The sequence below is a fragment of the Narcine bancroftii genome, chromosome 2, assembly GCF_036971445.1.
Source record: "Narcine bancroftii isolate sNarBan1 chromosome 2, sNarBan1.hap1, whole genome shotgun sequence".
In the NCBI taxonomy this organism is placed as follows: Eukaryota; Metazoa; Chordata; class Chondrichthyes; order Torpediniformes; family Narcinidae; genus Narcine; species Narcine bancroftii.
Window position 1 is genome coordinate 340,749,084 of NC_091470.1, and position 15,750 is coordinate 340,764,833.

The 15,750-nt window shown below is 38.4% G+C and overlaps 1 protein-coding gene across 5 annotated transcripts in view; it reads left to right on the plus strand.

Annotated features, from left to right (window-relative positions):
- phf20l1 (PHD finger protein 20 like 1) overlaps positions 1–15,750 on the plus strand; it is a 144,346-nt gene that overhangs the window by 13,262 nt on the left and 115,334 nt on the right. For all 5 annotated transcript variants that reach the window (XM_069922217.1, XM_069922220.1, XM_069922216.1 and 2 more), the window contains exons 3-6: positions 1,212–1,337; positions 10,930–11,101; positions 11,778–11,862; positions 14,629–14,717. In XM_069922217.1, the coding sequence (XP_069778318.1) occupies positions 1,255–1,337; positions 10,930–11,101; positions 11,778–11,862; positions 14,629–14,717 (429 nt within the window). In that variant the 5' untranslated portion in view covers positions 1,212–1,254. The remainder of the gene's footprint in view (positions 1–1,211; positions 1,338–10,929; positions 11,102–11,777; positions 11,863–14,628; positions 14,718–15,750) is intronic.

The window sequence follows — 15,750 nt, forward strand, 5'->3', positions numbered from 1 at the left end:
ATCATTACTGTCCTTGCTTTTAACTGGAATATACTTTTGTTGAGCTCTGTTAAAAATCTGAATGTCCTTCACTGTTTCTCAACAGTCTCACCAAATACTCTGCGTTTCCAGTCTACCCTAGTAGCCAACTCCTCTCTCATCCATTTGTTTCCTTTTTCAGGCACAACATGCTTTTTTTAGACTGAGCTATTGGATCTTCCGTTTGTACGATCAACTCAGTCATACTGTGATCACCCTTTCCAAGAGGATCTCTAATGACAAGATTGCTAATTTTACCTGTCTTATTGCATAGGACCAGATCTAAGATAGCATGTTCCCTTGTAAGTTCTGTAACATCCTGTTCAAGAAAGCCATCATGTATGCATTCTATGAAATCCTCCAAGGTTCCCTTGATCAATATGATTCACCCAATCCAAGTGAATGTTGAAGTCCCCCACGAAAATTGAAAGCATGAGTTGGGTGCTGTAGCTTGGAAAACCGCATTAAAGGATATGGTAGGAAGTATACAGTGTCAAACATTGTCTGACTGAATACAGTTAACTAATCCAGGAAAAGATAACGCAACAGGAAAAAAGGGATAATAGATCAAAGGAAAGAATGTTTAAAAAAAAACTATTAGAACTTCTGCAGTTGCATAATTAGACATAAGGCAAACTATGGGTTTCTCGGACTAAAAGGGAGAAAATTATATTGGCTCAAGAAAATCACATGGATTGAACAAATGAATTGTGTCTCATCGGGAACCTCCCAGAAATAGTGGAGAATTACATGAGTTCAAAAGAGATTGCTTTTGTTTAAAAGATTCTGTGCATGGAGTGGAAGGGGTCCTCAATAATTTTGCGTGCTCTCTTCAGACCATGATCGTGGTAGATCATGCTGATGGCCGGGGGGCCGGGAGACTCCAGTGATCCTCTCTGCTCCCTTAATGTTGTGTGAATTAACCTTGGATCCATTTCTCTGTAGCAACTGTAGCACACTGTGATGGATCTGGCCATGACGCTCTCGATAGAGTTCCTGTAGAAGGTTGACATAATGGTGGCTGGTAGCCTTGCCTGCTTCACTCTACTCAGGAAGTGCAGTCGCTCTTGTGCCTTTCTGGCAAGTGAGGAGATGTTTCAATGATCAGTCACTTAAGAGTTCTTCAAGGGTTCATGCTCTGAAAGAGAAGCAAGTTTAATAAAATAATTTTAAAAATGTATATTTTTTCTTAGGCAATAGAAAGGGGTGATTGATAAAAGGAGGAGAGAGAGAAGAATGAGCACAAATCCTCCAAATCGCCCAGGAATTGTGTTTGCTGTAGGGGCTCGGTTGGAGGCCCAAGATTATCTGCAGAAATGGTCAGTACATTCTTTTAATTTTCCATTTGAAAATAATGTGATTTTTTTTCCTATATATTTCATTTAATCTTGAACACATTAAAAATAATTAAAAATACTTTTATTTGTGAAGATTGTTTTGACAGTCTTAATCCAGGTTCAAAGGTCCCCTGAACTAGTGCCAGATAGCACTGGAGGCTTTCAAGGAATAAGTGAACTTTATTGAATAATTTTCAAGATGCAAAAAGATGATTGAGATGATGACTTCCATGAAAGAAAAATTGGGAGTATTATTCTGCATTATGCCTGGTACATCCAGAAATAGACACCAGGAATGCAAAATGGAATCTCCAGTAAATGTATCCATTACCTGGATTAGCAAACAATGAATTAAGATCTTTCTGCCGGCCTCGTGTATACATGTAATGTGTATTCCAGTCATTTGAAGGGTTCGTTGCTGAACCGTTTGTTCTAATATTTATTCATGACTTGAATATAAATGTAGGAGATGTGATTCATAAGCTTGCAAATTACATGAAATTCAGTGGTGGTGTAAGTAGTGAGGAAAGTTGTCTCAGATTACAACAGGATATATGACAGATAGAAAGTTGAGTGCAGCACTGCAGATGGAATTTAAACTGACAAATGCAAGGTGATGCATTTTGGGAAGGTAGGTGGGTAGGACATTTGCTGTAACTGGTAGAGCACTAAGAAATTTTATGAAACGGAGAGACATTGGGTTCAGATATCTAGTTCCCTGAAAGTGGACACAATAGCCAAAGGATAGCAAAGAAGGCATATGGCAGACTTGCCATTGTCATTTGGAGTATAGAATGTAAAAGTCTGCACATTTTGCTTTAACTTTATGAAACTGATTGAGAATTGTGTTACCATTCTGGATGGCGCACTATAGGAAAGATTTGGTTGGGCTGAAAATTCATCAGGATGTTGCTTGAATTGAGGAGTATGCAGATTAAAAAAACATTCTCAGGATGCAGCGTCACTAGAAAAACCATCGATTATCTCTGAATGCATTTGAGAGGGCCCTGGTAGCCCATTTGAGCCACTGCAGCTCATCCAGTGAACATAATCCCATAATGTTGAGAGTTCTAGCATGGTCAGTTATCCCAACCATAGTACTTTATTTCAGAGTTCATCAAGACCATGTCCAAGGCCCAATCATCTTTGGCTACCTCATTATATAAGGGCAAAAATGTTTGTTGATGATATCAATCAAGGCAGTTTATTTCTCACTGTTATCAGGCATTAATTATTAAATTAATGATGGCCTTGCATTGTTTTAACTTTTTTCCCCCCCTTTGTCCCACACACTGCAACTTGTTTTTTTTTTTAACCTGTTGACATGCCTGGCTAGCATATAAAACAAAATATAATTTCTTTCTGGCAAAGATGTGCAAGGTGAGTAGAAGACCTTCAAAGGTAAAATATTGCATATATAGAGTTTAAGTTTCTGTCTGGGTTAAAGGCAAAGTTAGCAGGCATAGGGAACCTAAGGTAATATGGTTTGGAAGAAGAGAGAGGCGTATAGCAGCTAAAGGCATTATGAAGGAAATGAGGTACTTGAATATAAAAATGCAAGAAAATACTCAAAAGAAAGGCTGATAGAAGACGAGGTTGCTTTGACAGATAATGTGAAGCAAAATAGTAAGGGTTTCTACAGGTATGTTAGGAGCAAAAGGATAATCAGGGACAAAATTGGTATCCTTGAAGATCACAGTGGTCAGCAATGTATAGAACCAGAAGAGATGGGGGAGATCATGAAACCTATACAGATTTGCTGTCGAAAAACAAATAAGGGTGGATAAATCCCCAGGGCCTGACAAGATATTCCCTCAGATCTTGAAGGAGGCTAATGTAGAAATTGCAGAGGCTCTGGCATAAATATTTAAAATGTGCTAAGCTACAGGTGTGATGCCAGAGCATTGGAGGATAGCTCGTGTTATTCTGTTTACATAAAAAAAAGGCTTCAAAAGTAACCCTGGAAATTATAGACTGGTGAGCCTGATATCAATAATGGGTAAATTATTGGAAGGTTCTCTAAGAGAACGGATATACAAGTAATTTAAAGCTAGGGACTGATTATGGATCCTAAGGGTTTCTACAGGTATATTAAGAGCAAAAGGATAGTAAGGGACAAAATTGGACCCCTTGAGGATCTGAGTGGTCAGCTTTGTAGGGAGTTAAAAAAGATGGGGGGGGGGTATCTTAAATGTTGTTTTTAATCAGTATTCACTCAGGAAACAGACAGAGTTGTGGGAAGTAAGGAAAACACACAGTAAGGTCATGGAATCTATACAGAGTTAAGAGGAAGAAGTGCTTGCTGCCTTAAAGCAAATAAGGCCTCACATGATATTCCCTCATACTTTGAGAGAGGCTAGTGTAGAAATTGGAGGGGCTCTGGCAGAAATATTTAAAGTCCTTAGCCATGGGTGTGATGTTGGAGGATTGCTTGTGTTGTTCTGTTTTTTAAAAAAGGCTCCAAAAGTAACTCTGGAAATTATAGGCCGGTGAGCCTGATTTCAGTATAAGGTAAATTATTGGAAATTGTTCAAGCTAAGAGATGGGATATACAATTATTTGGATTGCCAGAAATGATTAGGGAAAGCCAACATGGCTTTGTGCATGGTGGATCATGTTTAACCAATCTTCTAGAATTTTTTGAGGAGGTTACCAGGAAAGTTTGTGAAGGAAAGGCTATGGATGTTGTCTACATGGACTTTAGTAAGGCCTTTGAAAAGATCCCACATGGGAGGTAAGTCAGGAAGGTTCAGATGTAAGGTATTCACAGTGAAGTAGTGAACTGGATTTGACAATGGCTGGACAGGAGAAGCCAGAGAGTCGTGGTGGATGATGGTTTCTCAGACTGGAGGCCTGTGACTAGTGGTGTGCCTCAGGGATTGGTGCTGGGACTATTGTTGCTTGTCATCTATCTCAATGAGCTGGATCATAATGTCGTCAATTGGATCAGCAAGTATGCAGACACTAAGATTGGAGGTGTTGAGGACAGCAAAGAAGGTTTTCAAAGCTTACAAAGGGATCTGGACTAACTGGAAAGATGGGCTGAAAAATGGCAGATGGAATTTAATGCAGACAAGTGAGAGGTGCTGCATTTTGGGAGGACAAAGGAAGAAAGGAATATATTTGCCAATACATGGTAAAAGGTAGGGTACTGATGAATGCGGTAGAATAGAGGGATCTGGAAATGCAGATACAGGTGCTCCTCAACTTATGATAGGTTACGCTCCAGCAAACCCATCATAAGTCAAAAAAATTGTGTCAAAAAAGAATACCACACCTATAATTTTTTATAATTACATTTGAATACCTTTATTCCACACTGAAAAAACCATTAACGTACACATGTGAAAGCACACTGGGCATGAAGAATGTTTGAGTTGAGTCAACATCGCGAGAGAGTATGCTGGACGATACTCTTGCGCCATGCTGCCGTCACGAGAGTAGCATACTGCATATAGCAAGCGTGGAAATAGATTTGAATTCGAAATTGAAAGTATGGATTCGAACCATCATAACTTTGAAAAATCGTAAATCGGACCATTGTAAGTAGGGGAGCACCTGTACATAATACCCTGAAAGTGGCACCACAAGTAGATCGGGTTGTAAAGAGAGCTCTTGGCATATTGTCCTTTATAAATCAAAGTATAGAGTATAGGAGGTGGGATGTTATAGTAAAGTTATAGAATACTTGATATAAATTTGGTGAGACCAAATTTGTAGTATTGTGTGCAGTTTTGATCATCTAACTATAGGAAAGATATAGATTAGATTGAAAGAGTGCAGAGAAGATTTGCTAGGATGGTGCCTGGACTTCAGGAACTGAGCTATAAGGAAAGGTTAAACAGGTTACGACTTTATTCCCTGGAGCATAGAAGAATGAAGGAAGATTTGATAGAATGGTGAACGAATGGACCCACTACAATTTGCCTATTGTCATAATCCCTCTGTAGCAGACGCAATATCGCTGGCTCTCCACTTAGCTCTGGATCACCTCGAAACAGCAATTCGTACAATCGTCTGCTTTTATAGACTACAACACCATATTCTCTTAGTGCTGATCCAGAAACTCCAAACCCTGGGCCTCAGAATCCCCCTCTGCAACTATCTCATTGGAAAACCACAGTCACTGCGAATTGGAAACCAGTCTCCTCCTTACTGATTAACAACAAAGGCTTACTGCTCTACTTGCTATATATCCATGACTGTGTGGCCAGGCACAATTCCAATGCTATCTACAAATTTGCCAGTGACACCACAGTTGTTGGCATAATCACAAACGTCAAAGAGGAAACGTACAGGAGGAAGATCGATCAATTCATTGAGTGATGTGTCACGCAAACAACCTTATGGTCAATGTTCGTAAAACCAAGGAGATGATTATAGACTTCAGGAGGAAGTCAGTAGAACATGATACAATCTTCATTAATGGCTCAGTAGTGGAGAGGTTCAAGAACTTCAAATTCCTGGTGTCAACTTCTTTGAAGATCTGTCCTGGAGCCTCCATGTTGATGCAATCACAAAGAAGAAATGGCAGCGGCTATACTTTGTGAGGTGTTATGTCACAGAATACTCTTGCAAACCTTCTGTTTGCATCTCTATCTGGCATATAGGTGCCAACACTCAGAACAAGAAAAAACTCCAGCTGGTTGTTAACTTGGCCTGCGGCTTCACGAGCACCAGCCATCACTCTATCAAGGACATCTACAAGAGATGGTGTCTTAAGAAAGCAGTTTCTATCCTCACTGATTCCCCCACCACCCAGACCATGCCCTCTTCACTCTGCTACCGTCGAGGGAAAAAAGGTACAGGAGCCTAAATAAGAGCACTTACTGGCACAAGGATACCTTCCCCGCTGCCATCAGATTCCTGAATGATCTATGAACCAGAGACTGCCATACTTTGACTCTTCCTGCGCTATTTCTTTTTATTGTTGTAAGGTGGTTTATATGAATTTTTTCACTGTGATATGCTGTAAAACAATGAATTTTGTGACTTGTTTTTGACAATAAATTCTGAATCTGAGAACTTTAAAATTTTGCGGGGTATAGACGGAGTAAATGTAGGTAGGCTTTTTCCGCTGAGGGTAGGTGAGATACAATCCAGAGGGCATGAGTTAAGGGGAAAAGTTTAGGGGGGAACATAAGGGAGTACTTCACACATTAGTGTGGAAGGAGCTGCCAGCTGAAGTGGTGAATGCGGGCTCAATATTAACATTTAAGAAGAATTTGGACAGGTGCATGGATGGGAGAGGTATTGAGGGCTATGGACCAGGTCAGTTGGACGAGGCCAGTAGTGCTCAACCTTTTCAGTTCAAGACCCATCTGGCTTCTAACCTAACATTAGTGGCAAATACTGAGCAATATTTTCAAGTCAAAGGCAGCTCTGTGAGAAATGCATCTTTACATAAAATACTTTAAATTAGGTATCATTTTGTGGATTGATGTGGAAACATGCTGTGGCCTACTAATTGGGCCATGGACTACGGGACTCGACAAAATAATAATTTGGCACACACTTGAAGGGCCTATTTCTGTTCTGTAATGTCTATGGTATCTCAGTACACGTACAAAACAAACAATTCAAAGCATTTCAATGTAAATTTCCATTTTCAACCCCTTAAAAAGTGATGAACAATATTCAGACATGAGAAAGTAGAAAATAACATTCTTGCCACAGAAGTGAAAGACAGTGACTGTTTCCAACAGGAAAGAGAGTACAGGTACTCCCTGACTTGCGACCTATGTGACTTGTGTCCATCTGCACTTAGGACTGAAAATTTTAAAGAAAATTTTAAAAAAAATTAAAAATTACATGGATTATGTTGTATTTGACAAACTATAACTGGGATACAGGGCATGTAAGAGTCAAAATGTGCATAGTTGGCGTCTCTGGATGTGGCCATCTTGATTCCTGCATTCATGCACGAGTCTTTGGTTGGCAGTGAGTTCTAGTATTGGAGTTCAGTTGGCAATTGCGCGAGAGTTGAGGGTGCAAATTCAATATTGTTAGGCCGCTTAACTCTTGCGCATGCGCCAACCAAACTCCAATACGTGAACCAACCGTGCATGAACCAACTGAAGACTCACGCACACGGACAGGAATCAAGATGGCTGCACCCAGCCAATGGACTCTGGGATGCCGACTAATAAGGTAAGCATGGTCCAGAATTTGGAATGATTTGCCAGGGTTGATGGACAAATTCAGGAAGCTTTAAGTTGTTATCATCAAATCTACGATGAAAAAATATTTGATTAAAAAGTTTGCTTTAAGACTTTGGTACTCCACGCTTGCAGGCAAAATTCCACTTGCATCCATTTCAAGATGTGACCGATTCTTTGGTCCCAATTGCAGTCGTAAGTCAGGGAGTACCTGTAATTATTATAAAGACAAACAGCTTGCTTGATTCACTATATTAAATGTTAATTTTCTCCATCACCACTGAATTGATTCCAGTGTCTGCCATCAATAAAAGTTGCACAGATTATTCTGACAGCAACTTCATAACACTGAGAAAGCCAAGGACATCCGATTTATTGATACCCCACCTCCAAAGTACACCTTCACACAGCACCTGGCTTATAAATTTATTGCTGTTCCAGGGCATCAAAGGTTATGGGGAGAAGGCTGGGTAGTGGAGCTGAGTGGGAAAATGAATCAGCCCATGATTAAATAGTGGGGCAGACTCTGAGCTCCTATGTCTTATGGCCTTCCTCTTTATTGCTGGGTCTGCATTCTGCAAAATTTCCTATCCAAGAGCATGTAGGAGTAACTTAACCAGGACAACAGCTGTTCATCCCCACTTTCCCAAGTGTTGTTGGGGATGGACAATTAATAATGGCTTTGTTGTTAATGCCCATTTCTTAAAAAATGAATAAAAATGATTTGGCAGTAGATTAAATTGTATTATTAATATTAGATGGAGATACTTGTGTAACCTGGAGACAAATTTGATTGTGTTCTTGTCGAGCTAGAATCATAGAAAGTTTACAACACAGGTGATTGGACTATGATACTTGTGCCAGTTGAGAAAGAGCAAAAATTAGTGTTATTTGCCTTTCATTTGTTAGCGATTTATAATTGTTTGTCTTTCTGTGAAATGGATGCTATTTGTTGCAAATAAACCTAATCCTACAAGTTATTTGAACCTTTCTGAATAGAGACAAGAATTAATTCATTATTTGAATAGCAAAGGAAGTTGAATTCTCTAGCAGGCAACTTCTGATAACACGTATGGATGAACCAGTTTTGGGTCCCTCAAGTATTGGTTTGGGGGATTTGTGGAATTGAAAGGATTATTGAAAGAGCACCACCTTTTAACAAAGTTAATATTTGCCTTTGGATTTTTTTTATTTTCACAAGTAAAATAACTTTTTTGCTTCTATTCAAATAAATACTGTATATTTTGGTGTACGTATCGACCTTCAGATAAGACAGGCCCCCATTTTCAGCCTGAATTTCATGGTTTTATCATATATCAGGTGTATAAGGTGACAAACTAATTTTCTGGAAGGAATGTGCCAGGACTGGTATCCGGGCCTCTCAGCAACAACCTAAACTTTGTTGCAACACCCCAATCATCAAGTGACAAATCTGTAAATTAAGCAAACAAGTGATTACAATAACAGTTTTAAAAAAACCTTTGCTTCTGGCCAGAAAGATGCCAAACGGTGCTAGGTTCAAGTTTTCAGTATTGGCTGCAGCCGGCGAATTCATTCTCAACATCGGGTGTGGTGCTGTCCGCATTGAAGAAGTCGCCTCGATGCCCAAGTGTTCCATGGCCTTCTAGACAAGAGTGGGGACCTGGGCCTCCTGGGCAGAAGCGGGGACCTCAGGCTCGACAATTGTAAAATGTCTGGTGGCTAATGATGGCAAAGGGGAGGTGCCGGGGCGCAGCTGCACAGGCGGTGGTAAGATGCTTCAAGGGTTGTCTTATACATCTATTACTTCAAATGGGGAGCCCTAAACCGGGGATTCATAAATCAAGACAAAAATGGGAGTTACACTTAAATGTGATAATAGATAGGAGAATTGGGCTGATATATGTCAAGACAGTATGACTAATACAATAAATGTGAGATATAGACTGGTACAATATAATTTTTTACATCAGTTATACCTCATGCCACAAAAATTAAATCAATTGAAATCAGATTTATCACATCACTGTTTTAAGATGTGATGAAGAGGTGGGAACTTTTTTTTACATTCAACGTGGTCTTCTGGCTGGAATTAGGAAATTTTTAAAAACAAATTATTGGAGTCCAATTTCCATAAAATCCAGAATGATTTTTATTAGTGACATTATAGGGATAAAACCTAAATTTGAAATTAACTAAATACCGGATAGAGTTTTTTAAAATTGTAGTAGCAGTGACCAGTGAATGTAGTTATTTAGAAATCTGATTCACACTTGAGTTTGGAATGATGGAGCACGGAAATGCACAGATGTGTTCCCCTTAAGAAAATTGCATACAATTTAAGGAAACAAATTTGATATATTCTTACAAATATGGTGCCCATATCTACAAAAAATAGGATTAAACTTTTAATTTTTTAGATTTCTAAATGTTCTTCTTAGCCTTTAAGACCTGCATGGAACCCCATTAACAATTTTAGACCGGATGGGATTTAACACTTTCAACAGTCCATTCTCATTCTTCTTTTTTCTCTTCTTTCTCTCCTTTTTTCTATCTTAACTCTTAATTCTATACTTTCTTTTATCTTGGGACTGTAGGGGGTGGGGGAAGGGTGTGCTGGGGTATTATCATCATGTATTTGATACTAAATATATTATTACATCTATTTTTAAATGCATATATGGTTAAAAATTTGAAATAAAATATTAAAAAAAGGGTTGTCTTATATGTCAAATCTGCATTGAGCATTTTTTTTTTAGTAGAACTTAAGGTCTCATTTTTGTACCTGTTGTATAAGATGACTCTTTATGCATTTTTTTGGGGGGGGTTTCAAAAACTGACTTGAAATATACGGTAATAATTAAAATGCTGTTAACAAATGGAAATTATAATTGATGGTAAAATAAGCCCTAAAGCAAGTTTTATCCACTCCTGTAAGCAGTGATAATGTAAAGTTAAGATTGACTAATGACAGCAACCTGCCCTTTTCTAGAATGATTGTTTGTGAAGCTAGTGGTAGTTTGCATGATTTATTTAACAGTGAGGAATGGCATTTGAAGTAGGGACTGATATTCTGTGTCGTCTTGCCACAATTCCATGCTTATTAAGGCACCCTTTTCTTAGTACTCGCAGGTTTATAAATTGTACAGGGATTATTTTGGTTCTCTCTTGATGATCTGAGATGGTTGGTCCTATCAATGTCAATAATATTGTTGTAATTAAGTTCCATAAGCCAACATGAATAAGAATAGACTTAAAAAAAAAGTTTAAAAAAAAATCTTTATTTCAATCATGCTATTCCAGTGAAATTCTTATGTGTGATTTTGGGTCTTACCATTATAAATTATAATCTCTGGGAGCATTTTGTGAAGAACATCAATATTGCATTGATTTGTTTCAAAATTATCAAATTATTTGTTCCCTTTTATCATCTTAAGGTATACATCACGAATCGAAAAAATTGACTATGAGCAAGGGAAAATGCTGATCCATTTTGAGAGATGGAGCCATCGGTACGATGAATGGATTTACTGGGATAGCCATCGCCTACGACCTCTTGAGGGGCATTTAGTACGAAAAGAAACACTCAAAGATGATGAAGAAATCATAGTGAGTGAAAATTTTTGAATTAGTAGATTTTGGTCCAAGTTGATTCCTTCCAAAAAGCATTTAGGGTTGTCATTGTGGATCATATAACAGAATGGATTTTGAGATATGTGCTCTTTATTCCCCAGTATCTTTTTTTAATCAGCTTGGAAAGTTAGATCTAGAAAGAAAATGAGATTCCAAATCTTGCATTCGAAAGCTGACAATTACACTTGAAAATTCCAACTTCTACTTAAATTTTGGCACTCAGAAAGACAGAAATTCTTTCTTTTTAAAATATTTTAATGTTTAACATTTAAATTTGCATTAAAAATTTTAAGGAAAACTTAACAAGTCATCTCATACAAGTACAGAAAAAGAATGTACTATATAGAACTATATAGACAGTTTCTTGATCCTCATGAGAAACAAGTTATTGAATTGATCTATAAAACCATGTTAAACTGATAATCCAAATAAAGAATGATAAAAAGAAAAAAAGAAAACAGGCTGAAAATGGGACTCATTTTATATGAAGGTGCCTTGAACTGAGAAATCAGCTGAGAAGTTCAGAATTTCTGTCTTGATAATTTTAATCCTCTCCCACAGAAATTAGAATGTTTCTTTTTAAATTTAGCTCCTCCCCCCCCCCCCCCCAATCAATTTATGAAAATGAAGGAAAAAACTTTTTTCTGTGCAGGATTTCAAAAATGGAGATGAAGTCCTGGCACGTTGGACAGACTGTCGTTACTACCCTGCCAAAATTGAAGACATTAACAAGGAGGGTAAGTGCAAAGAACAACTTTTCATTTCATGTAAACCATATAACCATCTCTTTTGAAAGTTTTGACCCTGCTGAGTTATGGGGCCAAGTACCTATTGTTCAGATAAAAGGGTTAATGTTGGCAATTAAAAATTTTGTATTTATTTATACAAAGAACCTGACAAATTTTATTTCTTTTTATTGTTAGCCGAGTCAGTTGTTTGTGCCGAGCAGGTTTTGGAAGAAAAAGCAATTCACCTGCCCTCTCAAGGGCATCACTAGCACAGCTGTTGTCTCAGCCCCAGTGGCCCAGGTTCAAATCTGACCTTGGGTGCAGTGTGTGTGGAGTGCGTGTTTTGTAAGCACAGATTAGGTGGACCAAAAGGTCTGTTTCTGCTGTATATCCCTGACTCCAAGTTCAGCCTATTTAATGATTAAGAAAGCATTTAACGATCCCTCCCATGATTCCAGGATTAACAGTCCATTCTCTAGTATAGCCATTCTCAATGAACGCCACAACACATTTAAGGGTGGGGAAGGGGCATGGACTGAAATCATAAAACATTTTTTATGTAATTGGGAGAGAAGTATGGAAGAAACTAACTAAACTTGTTGGTTGCTCTAGTACCTTGATCAATGTTCTTGCTCTTATTATTAATGAAATAGTTTAAACAGCCAACATCAACTGGTTGTTTTGCTCTAACTGAAATGCCAATTCAATTTTGTGTAATACAAAAGAATTGAACTTTATTAAAATGCTATAATTTCAATCAAAACTTCAATAGAAGGGGATTCATAAAATAGTTAATTAAAAAAATGGATGGCATAGTGCAGTTTCAATGACCTAAGGGCCAAGTTATTGTGGAGATCATCTACTTAATTTTCCTTGTAACCTTCCTCAGTTTCATGTGCCCTTATCCATGGTTTTTTCGGCTATCTGTCTTCCTTAAGCAGTCCTTCTCTGAAAACTTTTCCACTTTTATAATGTATTTCCTCCCCAGCTATGATTTTGGTAATTGAATGGATACTCAATAACCATTTGCATATCTCATTATTTCGGCTACTACTAGTTTTACTTAAATTTACGTCAACCCCATGTATTTCAGAGTTGCAATTTCAAACGGTAAAGTTTAATTTTTCTCAAGCACTCTTTTGCATTGGTCTTTTCCACATCAATTAACTCAAATATTGTTGTTAACTTATCCTGATGCAGGATCTTGGCCCCAAATATCGTCCATCTCTTTACAATTGCAGGTGGTGCCTGAACTCCTCAGTGCCTCCAACAGTATGTTTATACTGCGCATTTCCTGCATCTGCAGGTCTCTTGAGTTGTTTCTTGGTCTCCAAATCATTTGATCAAGAGTGAAAATTTAATTTTTTTTTATTCTGCATAATTCTATCCCCTTCATATTCATGTGTCTATCTAGAAGCCTCCTAATGCTATTGTATCTACTTCAATCGCTACTCCTGGCAGCCTGTTCCAGACACCTACCACTCGCTGATTGAAATATTTGGCTTGCACATCTCTCTTAAACTTCCTTCTCCTCATCTTAAACATGTCTTTTAGTCTGGAGGAAAGCTGCTAGCTGTCCATCTTATCAGTACCTCCAGTGATTTTATAAACCTGGTCTTTCCTTATTCTCCTACACTCCAGAGAAAACAATAGAGTTTATCCAATTTCTTTCCATAACGCATAGCCTGTAAACCAGGCAACTTTCTGGGAAGCTTCTGTATCATTTCCAATGCCTCCACTTCTTTACTATAATGGGAGGGAGATGGGGAGGGACAAGAATTGCCTATAGTATTCCAAGCACAGCCTTATCCAAGCTTTGGATGTAACATGACTTCCCTACTTTTAAACTCCATATCCTGCCCAAAGAAACGAAGCATGCCATACCATATGCTTTCTCTACTCCCAGATATCTCTGCATGTCAATGCTGTTAAGAGCCCTTCAATTATCTGCTCTCCTTGCATTTGAATTCCAAAAGTGCAGCAATTTTCAATTATCTGGATTAATCATCTGCCATTTCTCTGCCCATATTTAACAGATCTATATATCTTGTTATTTTTTTTTGATAGCCATCTACACTGTCTGCAACTTCATCAATCTGTACTATCTGCAAACTTGCTAACCTACCCACTACTTTTTCATTCATGTCATGTATAGCACAAACACAGTGGTCCCAATACCGATCCCCGTGGAATCCCACTGGTCACGTGCATCTAGTCCGAATACCAGCCTTCCACCATTATCCTCCATAGGCCAGCCAATTCTGTAATAGGCTTACTATGAGGGACCTTGTCAAATACAGTACTAAAATTCATGTGGTAAACATCCATAGTTCTGCCCGCATCAACTATCTTTGTCACCTCCTCAAAATCCCAATCAATTTGGTAAGACATTACCTATCCTTCACAAAGCCAATTTGATTATCCCCTAACCTGACTATACTTTCCAAATGTCCACAAATCATATCCCTGTGTATCTTTTCCACTTATGGGAAGCTTACTGACTTAAATTCTTCTATTATAATTTTTTTCCTTCTTGAACAAAGGTATGACATTAATGCTCTTCAACTGGGCCTCTCCTGTCACTAGTCAAGATGCAAAGATCTTTGTTAAGGCCCTTTATTTCCAATAACCTGTGATGTTTCTCATCAGACCCAATTTAAATTTGGAATTTTTCTGGTTGAGTTTACGGACATAAGTGAATCCTAAATTCTGCTTTTATCTTGCATGTTTCTAAAATGAATGAAGTGTAATTCCTTTTTTTATAATCTTTAACAGGCACCTACACAGTACAGTTTTATGATGGTGTTATACGGTCTCTGAAAAGAATACATATAAAGTCAATGCCAGAAGATGCTAAAGGGCAGGTAAGCCTTTGGTCATTTGGATGTGTGGGTAAATTGGAAAACATCATTGTTCATAAAAGAGGAAATGATTCTAGTCTTTAGTGCAATTTTTTTTCATATTTTCCAGCTTCTGATGTTTTAGAGGTATTTGAAAGAATGAAGGACTAAATTTCATTCACAAGTATAGTTCATAATCCTTTTTGGGGATGTTCGTACACTTAATACTAATTTTGAAGCATGGTCTCATAATGTACAAAACAAGGTGGCCAATATACACACACTAAATTCCCAAAAAACAGCACTTGTGATGGCCTGCTGCCGCTCCGGGCATTGAGCGCAACCTAAGACCAGCAGCCCGTGCGAGCGGCACTGGCCCCAACCAGCGAATTGGCAGATGAATGGCAAGGACAGCTTAAAGGTCAGTGACCCCAAAATGGTGCTAGCCTTACTGCGCAGCCAACAGACAGGGACAGCGTGCAGGGAAGAAGGACATTATTATGCAGGAAAGAACCTGAGCACCGGAAACTCGCTTTTGTTATGCATGTTGTGACATCAGCCAAGGGGGGCCACAGCGGTAACAGTGCAAGTATAAAAGTTGGGCTTGAGCCACAATAAAACTCAGAGCTTAGCCTGACTAATACTGTGTGTGGGTTTGTCTTTTCTGCACACTGTTGTATCTATTAAATTAATAGTTTCAGAAATGTTGCTTAAGAGATAAAGTACACTTTTTTGAACATCAAATGAATGATTGTTATTTGGGTTGTTAACATTGCTGACAGTACTAAGTGCATTTTCTATCACATTCGCACGTTGGCGCCTGTCCCAATTCCCTTCCCTGGCGCGCCCTCCCCAGCACGCCCCACCCACCAATGCCAAAAATGAATTCATGCCAGATTACCCACATAGCAACCTGTCATCGCACATTACCTACTATTTTGCATGCTATTACGGCATCAGTAGCAATTCCTTATACTTTATCGTTCCTGGAAATAACTCAGGAACTCCAAGCAAGATATTTTAGTTGATCACATGTGATCCACCTTAAGTTATTCAG